The sequence below is a fragment of the Rhamphochromis longiceps genome, linkage group LG7, assembly GCF_057381845.1.
Source record: "Rhamphochromis longiceps isolate RC_006_pf linkage group LG7, R_longiceps_female_GT1.1, whole genome shotgun sequence".
NCBI lineage: Eukaryota > Metazoa > Chordata > Actinopteri > Cichliformes > Cichlidae > Rhamphochromis > Rhamphochromis longiceps.
This window is the reverse complement of record NC_140563.1, coordinates 49848613-49866532: the sequence shown is the minus strand read 5'-3', so window position 1 is coordinate 49866532 and position 17920 is coordinate 49848613. Positions and strand designations below refer to the sequence as shown.

The following is a 17920-nucleotide window of genomic DNA, read 5'->3' as shown; positions in this document are numbered from 1 at the left end:
GCCAAGAATACAATTGCTATAAGACACTCAAAAAGGCTTTCCTCAAATGTCACAGAAATGCCACGGTAAAAGTTTGATTGGTTCACAGAGTGCTTCAGAAACCCGAAAGCTTATGCTCTTCACTTTTCTTCATGCATTTTGATGTTTCTTTTTTTCTTTTTTAACAGGAGCAGCACGTCAGAAATCAGCCATCAAATATTGTACGGTAGACATCCCAGAGATGCCCCCGTGCAGTTTCAAACCAGAGGAATACAAGGTAGGAAGTGATGGCACATTCATGTTCTTCTGCAAGCCCTCTCACAAATAAAAGAAAGTCATCAAATATAAAAAGAAACATACGAATCCCCAAAGACCAGGGCCAGAGCCAATCTCAGGTTTTCCTGAAATTCAGATACATTTTTCTATGAGGTAAGCTGATCTTTCCCAGATGATCTCTGAGATGGTTCACAGTGGAGCAGCGGATTAGAAATTTACTTTGGGCCTAACAAATTTAGTGCTTTGTTAGCCAAACAAAGAAAGTTGGTGTAATAATGTAAGAACTCCACTGATTTGGTCTTTCCTCGTCTCAGTGAAGATTCTACTTATGGCTTTCTCATTCAGCAGCAGCTGTCTAAACAAGTGTTCAGAGAAGTCTGTACATACCGTACTAAATCATGCCACGGCAAGTCCTAAAATTCCTTATCGTTTCTTAAGGTGAAAGTGGGAGGATTTGCCTCACTGGAAGCTATTTAAGGTTTGGCCCAAGTCCATGACCTAGTAAGACCTAAATATATGGTCTTCATCTTTCCCTCCTGCCTGGCAGCTTCAGCTTCATGACCAGTATTTCCCCTATTCCTTTTTTGCACATGTCCAAACCATCTCAGCCTTTCCTCTCTAACTTTAAACTTTAAACTGCCCTCTGATGTACTCATTTCCCATCCATCCTGGTCGCTCTCAATAAAAATCTTAGCATCTTCAACTCTGTCATCTCCACCTGTTATTGCTGTGTTTCTGCTGGTGCCACAGACTTTAACCCACACATCAGAACAGGTCTTACTACCATCTGGTGAATCTTACTGATATAAAATTATTATTGCTAGAGCGCCTAGGAGCTGACGATACAGTCCCTTGAGAAATCAGCACTGCTTCCTGCCTGGTGTCTTGAACAGGAAAAAATATATATTACATCAATTCAATTCAGTTTTATTCATTTATTTTTAAAGGTGCTTTCTATTGTAAGGTAGACCCTACAATAATACATACAGAGACAAACCCAACAAACATATGACCCCCTATGAGCAAGCACTTTACGACTTTTTGTTTTGTTTTGTTTTGTTGTTTTTCCATAACTTGTGTATCTGCAAATATACACATTCTGTATTTTTCATATGAAAGAAACTATACTGTGGTGGGGCTTGCTAATTTCTTGTTTTGATTTATGTATGTTATGTTTTGTTTTACTTCATATGTTTCATATGTTTCATATGTTGTTTGTTTAATTTAAGACAAAAAAAAATTAAATGAATGAGAGGTAAAACTTGAGGGGGTAGGGACAAATAAGTAAATACTTCAGCCTACTCCTTTTCAAACAAATAATGGAATGATATTTTGTAATGATTGTGAAGGCACATGTTTGAAATGTTTGAAATAAAAATGAACTGAACTGAACTGAACATTGAGAAGGAAAAACTCAGGAAGAAACTTCCGGGAGAACCAGGCTCAGGGAGGGGCGGCCATCTGCCGCGACCGGTTGGGGTGAGAGAAGAAAGACAGGATAGTAGCATAGTCGCATACACCTTTTGCAATGTAAGAAAGAGAGGATTCAGGGTCACCTGGTCCAGCCCTAACTATATACTTTACCAAAAAGGAAAATTTTAAGCCTAATCTTAAAAATAGAGATAGTGTCTGTCTCCCAAATCCAAACTGGAAGCTGGTTCCACAGAAGAGGGGGCTGAAAACTAAAGGCTCTCCCTCCCATTCTACTTTTAAGTACTCTAGGAACAACAAGGAAGCCTATAATGTGAGAGCGAAGTGCTCTAATAGGGTGATATGGTACTATAAGGTCATTAAGATAAGATGGGGCCTGATTATTTAAGACCTTGTATGTGAGGAGCAGGATTTTGAATTCAATTCTGGGTTTAACAGGAAGCCAATGAAGGGAAGAGTTACATTAAATCACTTTACATTTTATATGTATAGTATTCTTGTGATACAAGACACAGAAGATGCTTTTCTATTTGGTTCAACTGAATCTCACTGCTGACAGTGTCCGACTGGCCTTGTTCTTTTATACGTATCTGAAATAAGTCTGAAGTGGTTTTACTGAAAATACCAATGCTGTGCTGGACATTATTTAGATAAGCAAGAGATCTGTACTTCTGACTGACACAAGTATCAACTCTTTTGATCAGTTGTGAGATTTACCTGAGAGACACATCAACAGTAGTGAAGTAGCCATAGGAACAATAGCACTCCTCTGGGGCTGGTGGTGTTGAATCCATGCCACAGAGAATGAAGACTTTTCTGAAGACAAAAGATAATTTTATGCCAGCAACAATACTTGAAAAAAGTTGCATTGCTTCTGTTTTCAACAACTCTGTGTGCATTTTGGAATCAACGACACTAATTGTGATTTTCTGATTCTTACCTGACATAGGGTTTTGGATCCTCATAGTTCAGCAATAATGGTTCCTTCGCAAATGTGCAAGTCACCAGTGGGACTCCAATTCCAATCACTGATACTGCTTCTTGTATGGTGCGATGAATGATGGTCCGACACTGTTTTGGCCTTTGTGTCCTTGAGTTGCAAACAGAATTAAAAATTCTGGCCATGCGATAGTTTTCCACTTTGTCTGACTCCATCCATAATGTACCTTTCTGGATATTATAGAGGATTTTGTCAATAACCCAAATCTAATTGTAATGTTACATACGAGTACTTACTAAACAGTTAAAGTATCTGCCCCAAGCCGGCTGATTATTAGTGCACCAAAGTCAATGTTTAAATCTTTGAATGATTCTTTGGCTTCACTAGTTTTGGGATCAAGTTCACCCCCGAGCTGCTGCCATTGTCTAGGATATTACATGTTACATACAAGGATAGTAAAGTGTCAAGGCACCCTGGACCTTATTGCACCCTTACTCAGAATCATAAGGCAGACCACACCCATCTTTGAATTTTCCATTTTTACTACACACATGTAAAGTTTTGCAACTGTTATCTCACATGGTCGTGAGGCTTTTGCGTTAATAAACTCTGTCCAATGTCTTCCAATAACAACCGCCAAAGTATGTAAAACCAGCTTTATAGACAAAGAAATCAGGAAGTCCTTCTTTTATGCTTTAAATGTACTACTGTGCTAACACTAATAAAAAAGTTACGACCTTCCCACTCTGTAACATCTCTTCTGCGTATTTTCAGGGTATGTCCAAAGAGCAGATGATGAGATCCGCAAGCAGAACTGCAACCCCATGACCACGAAGATAACTTACTTAAAGAAGCCCGTGTTCATCCACCAGGGCTACATGCAGTGGCTGTGGGATGTGGATGGGAAGCGATATTTGGATTTATTTGCCGGTGTGGCGACCGTCAGTGTGGGCCACTGCCACCCGTAAGGCCGTTCTTCTTCACCGTGTATGGTTTTTGTTCTGATTTCAGTTGTTTATACAAAATTGGCTCATTCAGTTCTTTCCACTTTGACCTTTGTTTGCATAGAAAAGTGACAGCTGCGATACAGAAGCAGCTGAAGAAACTGTGGCATACTACTAACATCTACATCCATCCTGAACTGCATGAGTATTGTGACAAACTGGCCCCCTACTTACCTGATCCTCTTAAGGTGCTCTGCTACAGTCCATGAATCTAATTAGTATGAAGGCTGTTGTTAAAATGTGTCCTCTCTGGTTTCTCATCCAGGTGATTTATCTGACCAACAGCGGCTCGGAAGCCAATGAGCTTGCGATGCTGATGGCTCGCCTCCACACTGGCAACTTTGATATAATCACCTTCAGGTAAACGTCTCATTGTAACCAAGCTTAATTTGTCTATAATCATGATGGATCTTATATATATATATATATATATATATATATATATATATATATATATATATATATATATATATATATATATATATATATATATTAGGGGTGCAACGATACACAAAATTCACGGTTCGGTTCGGTTCGATACTTTGGTGTCACGGTTCGATATTTTTTCGATACAAAAAAAATGTTCATGCCTTTTTAATTTGTCATTTATTAAAATTATAAATATATATTTTAACTCAAAAGTACAGTTTTTAAATTTAACCCTAACCCTTGTGCGTGTTTTTTATTTTGACAGCGAATGCGCACCTGCGGACCACTTATGTGCAGCCCTGGTTATTTAGCTCGTCATATTGCAGCCACAGAAATTATTTTGTCCATGAAACCATAAAGCTGCACTTTCTTTTTGCCTTATAGTCTGATTTGTCATAACGTCTCCGTTTTGTGGTAAGCTTTTCTTTGGCTGTCACTTCTTCACCCTGACCTGTCTTATTTGGCTCAGCAGAACTAAAATATATATACTGCTACTTTTACACGCGCACTCACATAAGCTCAGCGATTCTCTGCGCGATCAACCTCTCACATGTTTAAGCTTGCTGCGGGAGATTTTACTTGTCATGTTTGCATATAAGCTAACGATTAATAAGACGATGTCAGAGGAATTGGTGCGCAAATTATCATCACTCACAGATCAGTGCTGTCGCTCTCTATACACAGTTCGCACGATTGCAAAGTGAAAGCAAAAAAACAAGCGCAAATTCAAACGCGATTTCAATATGTCACATATTGACAGTGGCTCACCGATGCCAATGACATAATTACCCAGCTACATTTCTGAAAGAATGCAAAAGCATTGACATATATTTTTCTTCCTACAATAGCCCGACGGGCAGGGAAGAGATAGATTTTGGTAGCCCGACTGAAAAAATCGCTAGCTCCGGGACGTCGGGCTAGCGATATTGCGAGCCCTGTATCTGATTGAGGAATCATGCATCTTTGGAAAAGAGAGTTTATTACAGAGAAATGTCTCTTTCCAAAATAAAAGCTATACTATCCGCTTCTTCTGGGCTATATTCTCAGCAGCATAAGGAGAATCATGTGCTAACAGCTGTCTAAATGACTCGGCTAAAGTTAGTAGCATGCTTGTTGTTTTTGTCTTTGCACTAGGATGATGTCGGCGTAAATGTGCAGTCATATTCGTTGTGTTCCTACTAGTGCTTTCAGGTTAATCTCGTTGAAATGACCTTAACACCACAACACGGTAAATCTCCGTTAACGAGCTACCGCCGATCGCCCCGTGCATGGGGCTAGACGGCCAACACGTTAACGAGCTAACTGCGCTAACACACTAGTTCCCACCCATGTAATTGAGCATTGCATGGCACATCCAACATACTGTTTTACTTTAGTCCATGACTCGCTTACCTTCAGGGTCATACATCACATGAAAACAAAAAATAATTCCAAACGCCAGATCTGAATGAGGGTGGGGGAGGTGCCCTGCGCTCTTCCTTCTGACTATGCTGTCTGTGTTGAGCGCTCAGTGGATCTGCGCTCGACAGTGCAGCCTAGGCGGAGTAGTCGAACGCAGATTCACTGAGCGCTCCACACAGACAGCATCGTCAGAAGGAAAGTTGATAAAATAAATTACAAATGTTGTATTGTTCGATACATATGCGTACCAAACCGAAAGCACTGTATCGAACGGTTCAATATCGATACGAATATCGTTGCACCCCTAATATATATATATATATATATATATATATATATATATATATATATATATATATATATATATATATATATATATATATATATAGAGAGAGAGATATAGAGATATATATATAGATATATATAGATATATCTATCTATCTATATATATATATATATATATATATATATATATATATATATATAGATATATATAGATATATATAGATATATATAGATAGATATAGATATAGATAGATAGAAATCTGTCCCGCCTTTCTAGTTTTACATTTAGCTGCACAGCATAAACATACTAGAGGCTGTGCCATTGGCCATTCATCCATATCCTCCTGAGAACCAGCCTATTCATTTATGTCATCTGTAATGGTCTATATCTTTTGACTTATTTGAGCTGTCCTACCCCTAAGTCCTTGTCTGGGTGGCCTCTTTTAGCTCCAGAGAGAAAGGAAATCACAAAAAAAGTTCAATGGGGAGATTCTTTTTTCCTTGGTTCTCAGGAGGATATAAGCAGGAGAAGCAATATTATGCTAATGTTTAATGTTGAGTGGATGGGCCTCAGTTGATGAACATTGGTTGACTGTTGGAATTTGCATTATATTATGTTCATGAGACAAGACAATATTTTTCTTTGTCCTTCATCACGGAGTTGGCTTTGCTTTTTATCACATTACCCTTTTTCAAGGTTAGCATTGATATACTCTAATATGAAGCCACACAAAGATGTAGATGTGCATTCAAATTCATCCCCTTTGCCACAGGAAATATAACTGATTAATTGTCATTATGTTCATTCAGTACGTCCCCTTTTAATTTTATTTGAATACATTACGGGACAAAATTTAGGCTTCTGGACCTGTTGCACCATGGTATCTCTGCAAAATTCACATTTTTAATCTTGTCGTGACTTTATTAGAAAAGCAGATTATTCAAGTGTAGCTTTTTAAATGTAATAAACTGTGGAACTGTGGATAGTATTATACTGCTAGCAGCCCCCTGTGAAACTGGAGGAGAAAAATAGTTAGTAAGAAGCAGCATTAAAGGAAAGGGTGCAAAAGAGCAGCATTAACCACAGTCTTGGTAATTATAGACAAAATGTAGAACTAGGTGATGAACTTGTTGTATGTCAAGCCTCTGTATATAACCACTCACACTAGGATGGATAGGATGAAGACAAGTGTAGTGAAAGAGACCGAATCCTAGTGTAGCACCATTTTGATCATCACTGTGTATGAAGGGTACAGGAACACAGAGTAATAAATAACGGGAAAAGTAGGCGCTGAATGAGCAACTTTGAAAAAGTATATATGTAAGAGATCGAGAGACTGCCCTTCAAATCTGCAGGAGGCTTTTGCGCTGTACTTATTCCACCTTGTAAATGGGATAATAAAGAAGCTGTTGAAATGAAAAAGTCTGTCTTAAGTTGCGTATTTTCACCAGGTCAGAATCAAAGGATCAGGAGCGGCAACTGATCCTCGACAAAACCCATTAACAGTCGAAAAGAAGAACAAAAAGAGAGGATGGAAGGAAGGATGGATCGATAGATCCAGTCTAAATGGGAGGGGGTGGGGGGTGCTCACTAGTCGCAGACATCTCAAACACAGCTCCCAAAGCCCCACCCAACACTGAGCTAGCTTTTTTTAACCCTCTTATACAGCTTCTTACAGTTTTTATAAGTGATGTTGTTACCCCAACAAAAACCGGCAAAGCTGCCAACACTGCCAAACAACTGCATGATAAAACAAGTGCAGCATTTTATTACACTCAATAAAGAATTAGTGTTTGCAGAGAAAGAGTCCATGCTGCCCTTTTTTATTGAGGGCATCAGAGTTGATAGATCAATCCAGTTTGTCATCAAGTTGCACACCAAGATATTTGTATGACTACGCCACTTTGATGTCCGGCCGGCCGGCCGTCCATGTCCTACCGCTTATTCGATTTTGTGTCACAATGGCAGCAGTCTAACCATATACACCCAGACTTCTCTAACAGCTCATCCACGAGATGTAATCTCTCCAGCGAGTCCTAGGTCTCCCCCCAGGGCCTTGTCCCGGTAGGACATATCCGAAACACCTCAACTGGCTTCTTATGATGTGGAGCTCTACTCCAATGACCAAACAATGACCAAGAGGGCGAGGAAGCCGGTTCCATCCGTTTAAAGAAATATTAGTTTCTTTAAATTTTCCATGGCCATTGCGTACCTATGACCTCATTACTTCACTTCCCAGAGCTTGTAACCATAGGTGACGGTAGGACTATAAACTGACCAGTAAATTGACTGCTCCGCTTTTACGCTCAATTCTCTCGTCAAGTTTTGATTGTATTCATGATGCGGCAGTTCTCCTTAATCCAGTTACAGAAGGCACTGACCAGGTTCCTGTATTCTTCCACCTGTACGTTCCTAATACATCCCACAATTGCTGTGTCCTCGGAATATTTTTGCATGTGGCTTATGTTAGACTTATAGTTCATGTCCACAGTGTATACTGTGAAGAAGAACAAATAAATGCTGGTGCGTGGCACCCTCAGGAAAAGCTGTGTTTACATGTATGCCACCATAGTGGTTCATTACAACCTTTCTCAGTATGTTTCCTGAATTCTCAAAAACCGATGCGGATGTGCCGTCTAGCGGTAAGGGTTTGTTGTTGGTGCGGGTACTACTTGAGCAGGCATTGCAAATAATCTTATGGGCAGCATTCCAGGTTTTATGATGTTATCTTTGTTCTGTGTTAACCATTAACTGTCAGACTGACCCAGCTGACTTGGTTTCTGCCCAATAAACAGACCATGTGCCCTGATGTGTTTAGAGGTCCTTGGGGAGGAAGCTACTGCAGGGACTCCCCTGTGCAGTCCATCAGACAGTGTAGCTGTGCTCAAGGTACACACACACACCCCTGGCTTATCACACATCAATTATCTTTATTGTCGCTCTCATAAACAGGAACATTCATCTCCATGGTCTGCACTAATAATAGCTTGCATGTGCGTGAATTGTGTGCTTACAATCGTGATGTTTATAACACTAAAAGGATGTAAAGGTTGTGGTCAAAAGTTAACATCTGCTCTTCCTGTGTATGAATGTTATGGTAATTTGACCCTTTTAGAGATTTCTTTGAACAGTTCTTTTCCAGGTTGACGTTATTCTACATAATGACTTAAAAAAAACAAAAGAATTGGGTGCATAAGTCAGAATGTATTTATATATTTAACTTCTGGTGCAAACCCAGTTACTTTGTTCTCTAAGCAGGCCTGAAATATGACAGAAACCACTCAGTTGAGAAAAGAGCTTCAAGCATTACTCCTAGTAGGATTTCAAATGGGGAAGAGTTAAAGTTCCCTTGAAGTTGCACCTCAGTTTGGAAGCCATCATTGAGCATTTAATCTAAATTTTAATCTAAATTTGTTGGTAACGTTGATGTTAGGGCTTTGGAAAGGCCATTCCAGAAAATTCAATTGTGTCGAAGCTTCGACATGAAGTTGAAGAATTTGGGGGTAGTCCTCCTTCATCATTATTCCAACCACTTTATGTAATTTACCTGTACCTCTAACACCAAAACAACCCCAGAGCATGATGCTACCACCACCATGCTTGACAGCTGGTATACAGTTCTTAGGTTTGAGAGCCTCCCCTTTACTCTTCAAATATTACCTTATTGTTGCCAGATAGTTTTTGGCAACAATAAGGCATTTGGCTTGCCAAGTTCAACTGCAAATTTCAGGTGTTGATATATTCAGGTGAAGGTGTTGATTGTGGAGCAGGGGATTGTTTTCTCCTCCGTCCATAGTGATGCACAACTCACGTCATTGTGGACAGTGATGCTGGTGTTCCAGCTGTTTCCAGTTCATAGCAGGCTTTCTGGTTCCTGTGTTGGTCTTGAACATCCTAACCGATTTCCTCAAATCTGGGGATTTTTCCAGACCTCGTTAAAGGGGACGCACTTTCAAATTGCATCTACTTGCTTAAAATCTGCAGATGTTTAGAAATAGCTCCACAATACCTCCCCAAATTGTGTAAAGCTCTTAGATCTTGACTGAGTTCCTTGGACTTTCCTATTGTTCTGAGTACTGGTCAATCCAGTAAGTGCTGTCAAACAAATCCTTTTTACTACCAGCTGTAGTCAATCATGATCCCTAACAGGACCTTAACAGACCTTGGCCTTGTCAAGTTGAAAGACGTTTTTTAAACCCATTATTTATTATGCATTCTGTGCAATCATTCCACCCTGGAAAAGAAGAATTACCCAAAATCACCATGTCATTTATGGCCTTGATAAGTGTGAATTTTGGTTAAATTGTTTGTTTTGCCAGGTAAATTTAGACCTTTAATAAGAGTGGTCAGAGAAAGAAAGGTCAGCGAAAGAAGTGTTTATGCCCCTGCAGTTCAAACTGCTAATCATTCACTTGTTGTAATGGTTAATCATTCTGAGGAAATTTGTAAGCCTGAGTTTCACCTAGAGTGTACCCGCAAATTCAGCGTGCTAACACACCTGCATGAGAAATTATTCTGTCTGAAACATGAAGAAAAGGCAAGTTCTTGTGGTGCAATAAACACTTTTTGAAAACATATAGACATTTGTATACTGTTACTTTTAGAAAACTGTTGTCTCTGGTCCCACAGGTGCTTGCATAGCAAATAAAGATTACATTGAACAGTTAGAAGAGACATTTGCTACCAGCGTTCCAAGTCAAATTGCAGCTTTCTTTGGAGAGCCTATTCAGGTACTATATTCTTTTTATCCATGGCTATGGCTGGATTTATTTTTGACTCCGTGTGATAGTAACGGACAAACAACATTCATTTTACTAAATATATTTGTTATGCTACCACTCAGGGTTTTTTCTGCATGACTGCTTCTATTTTTGTTATTTTTTTGAATATGTTAGCAAAGGAATATAAGCGTGTTTGGTGTGTACAGGGCATGGGAGGAGCTGTACAGTACCCGAAAAACTATCTCAAGGAAGCTTACAAACTTGTAAGACAGAGAGGAGGAATCTGCATTGCTGATGAGGTCAGACACCACGAAGGTGTTATGTTTTTCTCAAAGACGAAATAAAGCAAAAACCAAACAGTATTGCAAGGCTAAGCCAATGCAGTAATTATAAAAGCGAGCTAAACTCAATTCAATGGAATTTCTTTTAGAAACTCTTGGTTTCTTTGAGTAAACTGTGGATAACTAATGTATTATGTAATTATATAATCCAATTGTGTATTATAATAATCTAATTATTAGTGAGCGATATATAGAATTTTAATATAAAAGGCATTTGCACATTACAGGTCTAGACTGGATTTGGCCGAACGGGAAGCCACTTTTGGGGTTTCCAAGGTCATGATGTCATTCCTGACATGGTTACAATGGCAAAGGGTATTGGCAATGGATTCCCAGTGGGAGCTGTTGTTACCACACCAGGTGAGATTACATTAAGATGCGCAAGTCCTAAATTCAATTAGCATGTATGGTAAATGGCCTGTATTTGTATAGCGCTTTACTTAGTCCCTAAGGACCCCAAAGTGCTTCACACTACATTCAGTCATTCACCCAGTCACACACAAATTCACACACAGGTGATGGCAAGCTACATTATAGGCACAGCCACCCTGGGGCGCACTGACAGAGGCGAGGCTGCCGGACACTGGCACCACCGGGCCCTCTGACCACCACCTGTAGGCAACGGGTGAAGTGTCTTGCCCAAGGACACAATGACCAAGACTGTCCAAGCCGGGGCTCGAACCGGCAACCTTCCGATTACAAGATGAACTGCCAACTCTTGAGCCACGATCGCTCTTAACCTCTTTTTTATGTATTTTTTTCGCTGCCCTAATTAAATTTATGTGATCCCAGCAATTTTCAATTTCAAATGCAAACACAGACTTTTTTTCCTCAGAACGTCATGCAAAATCCATTGACATAAAGCATAAACGATATAAGAGCAAACACTGACTCACGTGGTAATTACCAATACAGCGCTAGCCTTGAAAATGTATGTTTATTTCTGTGAGTGGGTGTGTAATAATAGGCTGCTGTGCGTTCATGGTAGAAACAGCTTTCACGTACTGGTCAACTTTTAGATGCACGATTTATGCTCTTAAAGACCCCACTGTCCAAAAATTAACATGAAACCCCTTGATACTTACACAAATCATTTGCAATGCATGTATTCTGAGACATTTGTATTCTGAGGCTGAAGTTTTGATTACAAGCAGCAGAGCGGAGGTGTGAGCTTGTTTATTCATGTGTGTGCGTGTGTGTTTTTTTCCAGAAATTGCTGCTTCCTTTGTGAAAGCCTCCCACTTCAACACATTCGGAGGAAATCCCTTGGCGTGTGCCGTTGCTTCATCAGTTCTCGATGTAAGAACCGATCTTCTTATTTCCATAGACGAGTTTGAGAAGTTCTTAATAAAACAGTCAGGCAAGTTTATAACTTGTCCTTTCGCCCAGTGAATGAAGATAGATTACATGTTTAGTTTTTTTTCCCTGCTACTACGCACACCTCTGTAAATCACGCACGAGTGGGGAAGTATAGTGATTTATACATCTTTTTTTATTTGTTTCTACCTTTGCTAACAAAGCAGATAAAGCTTATCACACAACACAGTGAACCAGATAAAAGCTGCAGCACATTATACATCATAAAATATACTGCTGAGTACCATTTTATATGCGGTGCCATTTTTACTTTTAAGAAACACAATGTTTGCTTCGGCAGTGGAGAGTTGACGAGGGGACTAACAACTAAAGAAAATATTAATCTGGTAGTACAAATATATTTTTGAGCAACTTGGAAGTAGCTTAAAAACATTTATGTTTGCAAACTGATTTGAGTGGTTAACATTTTTCTTTGTACAAATCTACCAATCATATATTTTCCAGATGGGACTGCATAGTGGATCAAAATTTGATCCACTTTTCTGTGTTTACAATTCCATCAGTTTTGACAACACCACTGATTCAAATGCAGCCCCAAACCATTACAGAGCCTCCACCGTGCTTTACAGATGACTGTAGACTCTCTGTTACGCACTGTTTTATCTCCTTCATACATAGTGACAATAATTAGACCCAAAAATTTCCCATTTGGATTCATCGCAGACAGCTACCTGTCCACTGGGACCATTTCTGATGATGCTTTGGTAAACAGCAGATGATGAACTGAAAGGCCATATCCATCTCCCAGGTTTTGTCAGATACTGTTCATCATATTTTTTAGGCCAGCCACTTTTTCTTTTGTCCTTCACTTCTTCAGGTTCCTCATTTTTGGTGAATACACTGCACACCTTACTGAGATATGCCAAGGTTTAACCTAATAGCTATTTAGAACCGTACAGTTTCTGCAGATTTGTCGTGATGCAAATCTGCTTCAGCACATCCCAAAGGTTCTTTAATGAGCTGAGGACTGTGGAGGCCATTTGAGTACAGTGAACTCATTGTCATGTTAAAGAAACCAGCTTTAGGGGATCTGAGCTTTACGACACAGAGTGTTGTCCAATCCAACAGACGATGGGCAAGCTGTGGTCCTACTGTCAGTAAAAATTGTGGGGCTTGTTGCTTTTCTGAAGTGGTTTAATAGCTGGTCATTTCCCCTCCTTATTAAAAGTATTTGACTATATGATTAAAGATGCCAAAGACTCCAGATCACATTTCTCCAGGTGTAAGCTGATTAAAAAGCAAAAAAGGGGCAATTTTTCCAAACCTTGAGAAGGAATCCTTTCACATTTTCCACCACGTAGCTGTAGCATGATGTAGAGCGTGGCATGGCCACAGATTTGGGTTTTTTTCAGTGTATTTGTTTTTGAAAATAAACAACAAGCACTGACTGAAATTTTTTTTTCCTAACATGCAAAACTGAACTGAATGTTGTTACCTTGTTAAGTTCAAATGATTGTACTGCATTATTTTCCTTTTTAGCAACTCGAATGGGGAAAAAATGAAGTAGAACAAAATGCTGCACATTTTATGTGGAATTCATTTCTTTTCAGACTATCAGAGAGGATAGCACACAGCACAACAGTCTTCATGTGGGCACCTATCTGATGACGCAAATGGCTGAACTCAGAGACAAATATGAGATTATCGGTGATGTCTGTGGAAAAGGCCTCCAGATCGGCGTGGAAATGGTTAAAGACAAGGTAGTGCGTTTTAAACAAGTGACTCATCTCTCGTACACCATTAGGAGTAGCAGCAGCTGTCATCTGCGCTTAAATATGTGAGCAGAGTAAATTCAGTTTGTTTTTAAAAATACTACAGTGGACCAGCAGCAGCTGTTAGCAGAGAAGATTAGCCAAACTATTCCTTCCCAAAACCCACACTGAATAAAAATCAGTCTGACTCTTCAGTTTACATATTTGGTTATGTCCAAAGGCTGATTTAACATTTCTGTCATGTTGCCTGTAAGTAAAAACTCTAAAGTCCAAAAACGTTGGGATACTGTGTAAAAACAGAAAGACTGAAAGACAGAAAAGATGCACATTTTATTCAAAATGAAACGCATCAAATGCTTAAACATTTTACTACTACCTCAAATAAATCTTATCTTACTTTGATTTTGATGGCAGCAGCGGTTCTCAGAAAGTTGGTATGTGGTGGTTGTGGGAACGAAAGGCTGGAAAAGTAACTGTTTCTGTGAACTACTGGGAATAAAATAATAACAATATTGTTTTTAACTTACATTTTTCATTTTCTGAATGAGGTTTGTGCACGCTGATCCTATTCATATGCACCACTTTTCGTGATGTATTGTTAAACAGGAGGAAATGTGGAAGTCAAAAATGCCATTTAATACTTTAACTAAGCTTTCTGACTGAGGAAACATTAACATATTAGACCACAGAAGACATGGCGCTTGCTTTAAGGTGCTATAGAAGTAGATGAGTAATATTAGTAATACAAGATAGCACATCCTTGTGTCCTTTCATACCTTCTTTTTGAACCACAGGGCAGCAGAGAGCCGCTGCCTCCTGAAGCAATGAGTGAGATCCTTGAGGACATCAAGGACATGGGAGTCCTGATAGGCAAAGGAGGAGTGTACGGACAGGTAGGCGGAGTCACCATGAGCTGACCTATCCTTGTGTCAGTTTAGTCATGTGGTGGAAAAAGAAAAAAAGTTTACATGACTCCATGCGAAAAACAAAATCACCCTTACCGCTACTAATCAGATTCACTTTATTTACTGATCAGTGTTAAGTGTAAACTTGTCTATAAAAGCAGAGGATTCGTCAGGCTGGCGTGGAACATTCAGCCACAATGCCACAATCTTCCCAAGAGCAATACTCGACGACACTACAAAGAAACCAAAGTTACAGACGGTGCAGGCTTCAGTCAGCATGTTGAAGTTCATGGCAGTACAATTACAAAAAGCCTGTAGGGTTGCCAGGAGAAAGAACATGACAGCACCGATTAGGTTTGCAGCAATGCATCTAAAAATCACAAGGCATCTCCTTGGGAGATTTCGCCAAAGTGGAGGCGTTTGGCCACAATACACAGCATACAAGTACAAACCAATCTAACCAACTATCCAGCACAGTGGTGGAGGGGTGATGATTTGAGCTCGTTTTCCAGCCACAGGACCGTCTCGCAGTCACCAAGTCGCCCGTGAACTCATCTTTATACCAGACCAGAGCATTTCAGAGTCAAATGTGAGGTCATCTGTCTGGAAGCTAAAGCCTGGCCCAAATTGGCTTATGATACTCAAGGTGCTGAAAACACACAGTCAAAGTCCAGGTCACAACCTCACTAAAACACTGATGAGAACTTGAGCTGTACAAACCACAATGAACTGAAAAAGGTAAAGACGAGTGGGTCAAAATCCCTCCACAACTATGTGAGAGTCATCAGAGAGTTATTGCTGAAAAGGTTGTTTTACAAGAAACAGAATCATGGGGTGTTCTTAGTTTAAGAACCCAATACAGAGTTAGGAAATATAAGTGTAAAAATCAGCTATAAAACTATAAATATGGGACAAAAAATAACTAAATCATGATGGAGAATCTCTGTTTTGCCCTTGAGGAAGTTCACTCATCTAAACTCGTCAAACCAGCACAAGTCTTTGTTCTTCAAGAAGTGATTTGACTTACTAGACTTCACAAAAGAATGGTGGTGCACCAGCTTCTGCTTTTCTGTGCCCCGCCCTTCAGAATGTGCTTTAAAGCAGTTATTAGCAAGGATTTTTCGGTCAAACTTAGGTTTGTTTTCTTTAAAAAATTCAACAAGCGAAAGATTCAAGGCTAAAACTTTGAACAGTCTATGCGACGGCACACTCAGTCTTGAACAGGACTATCAAAAAACATGGTGTTACAATCTCCCTGCCTGCAAACTCTGAGACATACATTACAACAAAAAGTCTCTGCGGTGCAAACCACAGACTGAGCTTCCAAAAACTTTGCTGTGCATCAAAGGAAATTATTTAACTTTTTGTAATTAACCATTTACAATGACCCTACACATTTTAAAATGAATAGGAGGGAAAAAATTGCATCAGCGTCTCCAAGGCTAAAAAACCAAATGCACTACACTAATCTCCGGGTTGAAGCCAAAAAGATAACGTCTAAGCTAACGGCTGGCCTCAAAACAGCAATAACAGAGAAACCCAATAAGCTTCCACTAATGAACAAAACACTTTACAAAACAAGTCCCACAAGTTTGCCACTCCTAACCTCCAAGAGCACTCAAAAAACAAAAAAAAACAAAACGGCACTAACTCAGCATGCACACCCTTCTCAGAATCCAGTGGCTGAACAGCATTTAGCTCTTGCTGCTGGAGGTAAATCTGAAGTTCCACAAATGATCTGAATGCCTTCATCTGTGGCAATCAGGTGTGAGAAACCTGAGAGAGAAAGGGAGGGAGAGCACAGCTGTCTTCCAGAAAGAGGCCAAAAGATCAGTGAATGTAGATTGTAAGTCATTGTATTCTGTTATTTATTCATTTATTTGACAGCATCCCAACCTTTTTGGAAGTTTTTTGGTGGTCTAACCTAATTACTGTGCTTGACAGCAAGTCTCTTATTCACTTTCTTATAAATTGAAGCTTTTAAAAAAATAATAAAAATGTTAATAGTAATATTAATAGCAGAAAAAGAGTACCCAGTTCATCAAAAACTTTATTTCACCTCCATCTCTGATCAAATGTCATTGTTGAAGAGAAAGTTTTATTTCATACAGCACGTCCCCGGCAGAGTGCTTTGACTGGCTGCGGAAAATACTGTAGGCATTTTATGTTACTCATTATGAAATATTACACTGGATGAAAAACATTATATGGTGCACATTTTTTGAAAACTCCATTCAGTCGGGAATCAAAATGTCACTGCCACAATTGCTAACCTTGTATTGTTCTAGGGGAAAAAGCCAGAGCGTAACTTTTTAGATTTATTCGCAGATCAACAATGAATCAATGTGAAAGCCTCTTTACAATTTGTTTCGATGCTTAAAGCTTTTCAACTGCCTTGTCCTTGAGTTTAAAAGGCATCCTTTTCTGTAAAAGTAATTTTTTCTTTTCAATTAATGCACAGCTATTCATGCGTGATACAGTGAAGATAACAGGGACCTCATTTTAAACTTTTTCACCTATTACAAGCGATTGTTCAACAGAAAGAGGGGGGGTCTCGATTTAAAAGCAAATGCCTTTCCCGGCTTAGATATTAATTTATGCGCCCGCTCTGCCTTCAGGATAAGAAAAGAAAAATAGATTATTTCGCTCCATGAGCTCCACTCTCACCTTCTTTTTTCCTTTCTCGCACCACTTTAGACCTTCCGCATACAACCCCCCATGTGCATCACGAGGGAGGATGTAGATTTCTTCCTGGCGGTGTTTAATAAAGCAATCTCGGGCTACACGGACAGAAAATGAGCAGGTCAATGCCGAGGAGTGAACTGGAATGGAAAACCATTCAGCAAGGGACTTCTCCTTTAAAAAAAAAAACAATTAAAAATGTATTGTCTGAATGTTTCAAATTATATAAAAATGGCTCCACTGAAATCAGTCTTTTATAGTCACTGATTTTTACTGTTTCTCTAACTTCGATGTCATTTTGCTCACTTCAGATTGAATGAATAAACATTTTTGTGATCAGCCTGTAAAAATATTTGAGATGAACCGACCACAGAATTACAGTTTCATTTTGTTTTTGTCTTCCCAATAAAACTGCAAACATACGATGAAATGAATG

At 39.3% G+C, this 17920-nt stretch overlaps 1 protein-coding gene across 1 annotated transcript; it reads left to right on the top strand.

Moving 5' to 3' along the window:
• Nucleotides 1–4: 4 nt before the first annotated feature.
• Nucleotides 5–17842, top strand: LOC146666195 (alanine--glyoxylate aminotransferase 2, mitochondrial-like). Its single transcript, XM_085410972.1, is given in 14 exon segments — nucleotides 5–65; nucleotides 168–256; nucleotides 3401–3419; nucleotides 3422–3590; nucleotides 3695–3818; nucleotides 3896–3990; nucleotides 8505–8635; nucleotides 10376–10476; nucleotides 10674–10766; nucleotides 11036–11168; nucleotides 12019–12107; nucleotides 13736–13885; nucleotides 14692–14790; nucleotides 17500–17842. Coding segments are annotated over 14 exon segments (1413 nt in total). The 5' UTR covers nucleotides 5–46; the 3' UTR covers nucleotides 17602–17842.
• The last annotated feature ends 78 nt before the right edge of the window (nucleotides 17843–17920 follow it).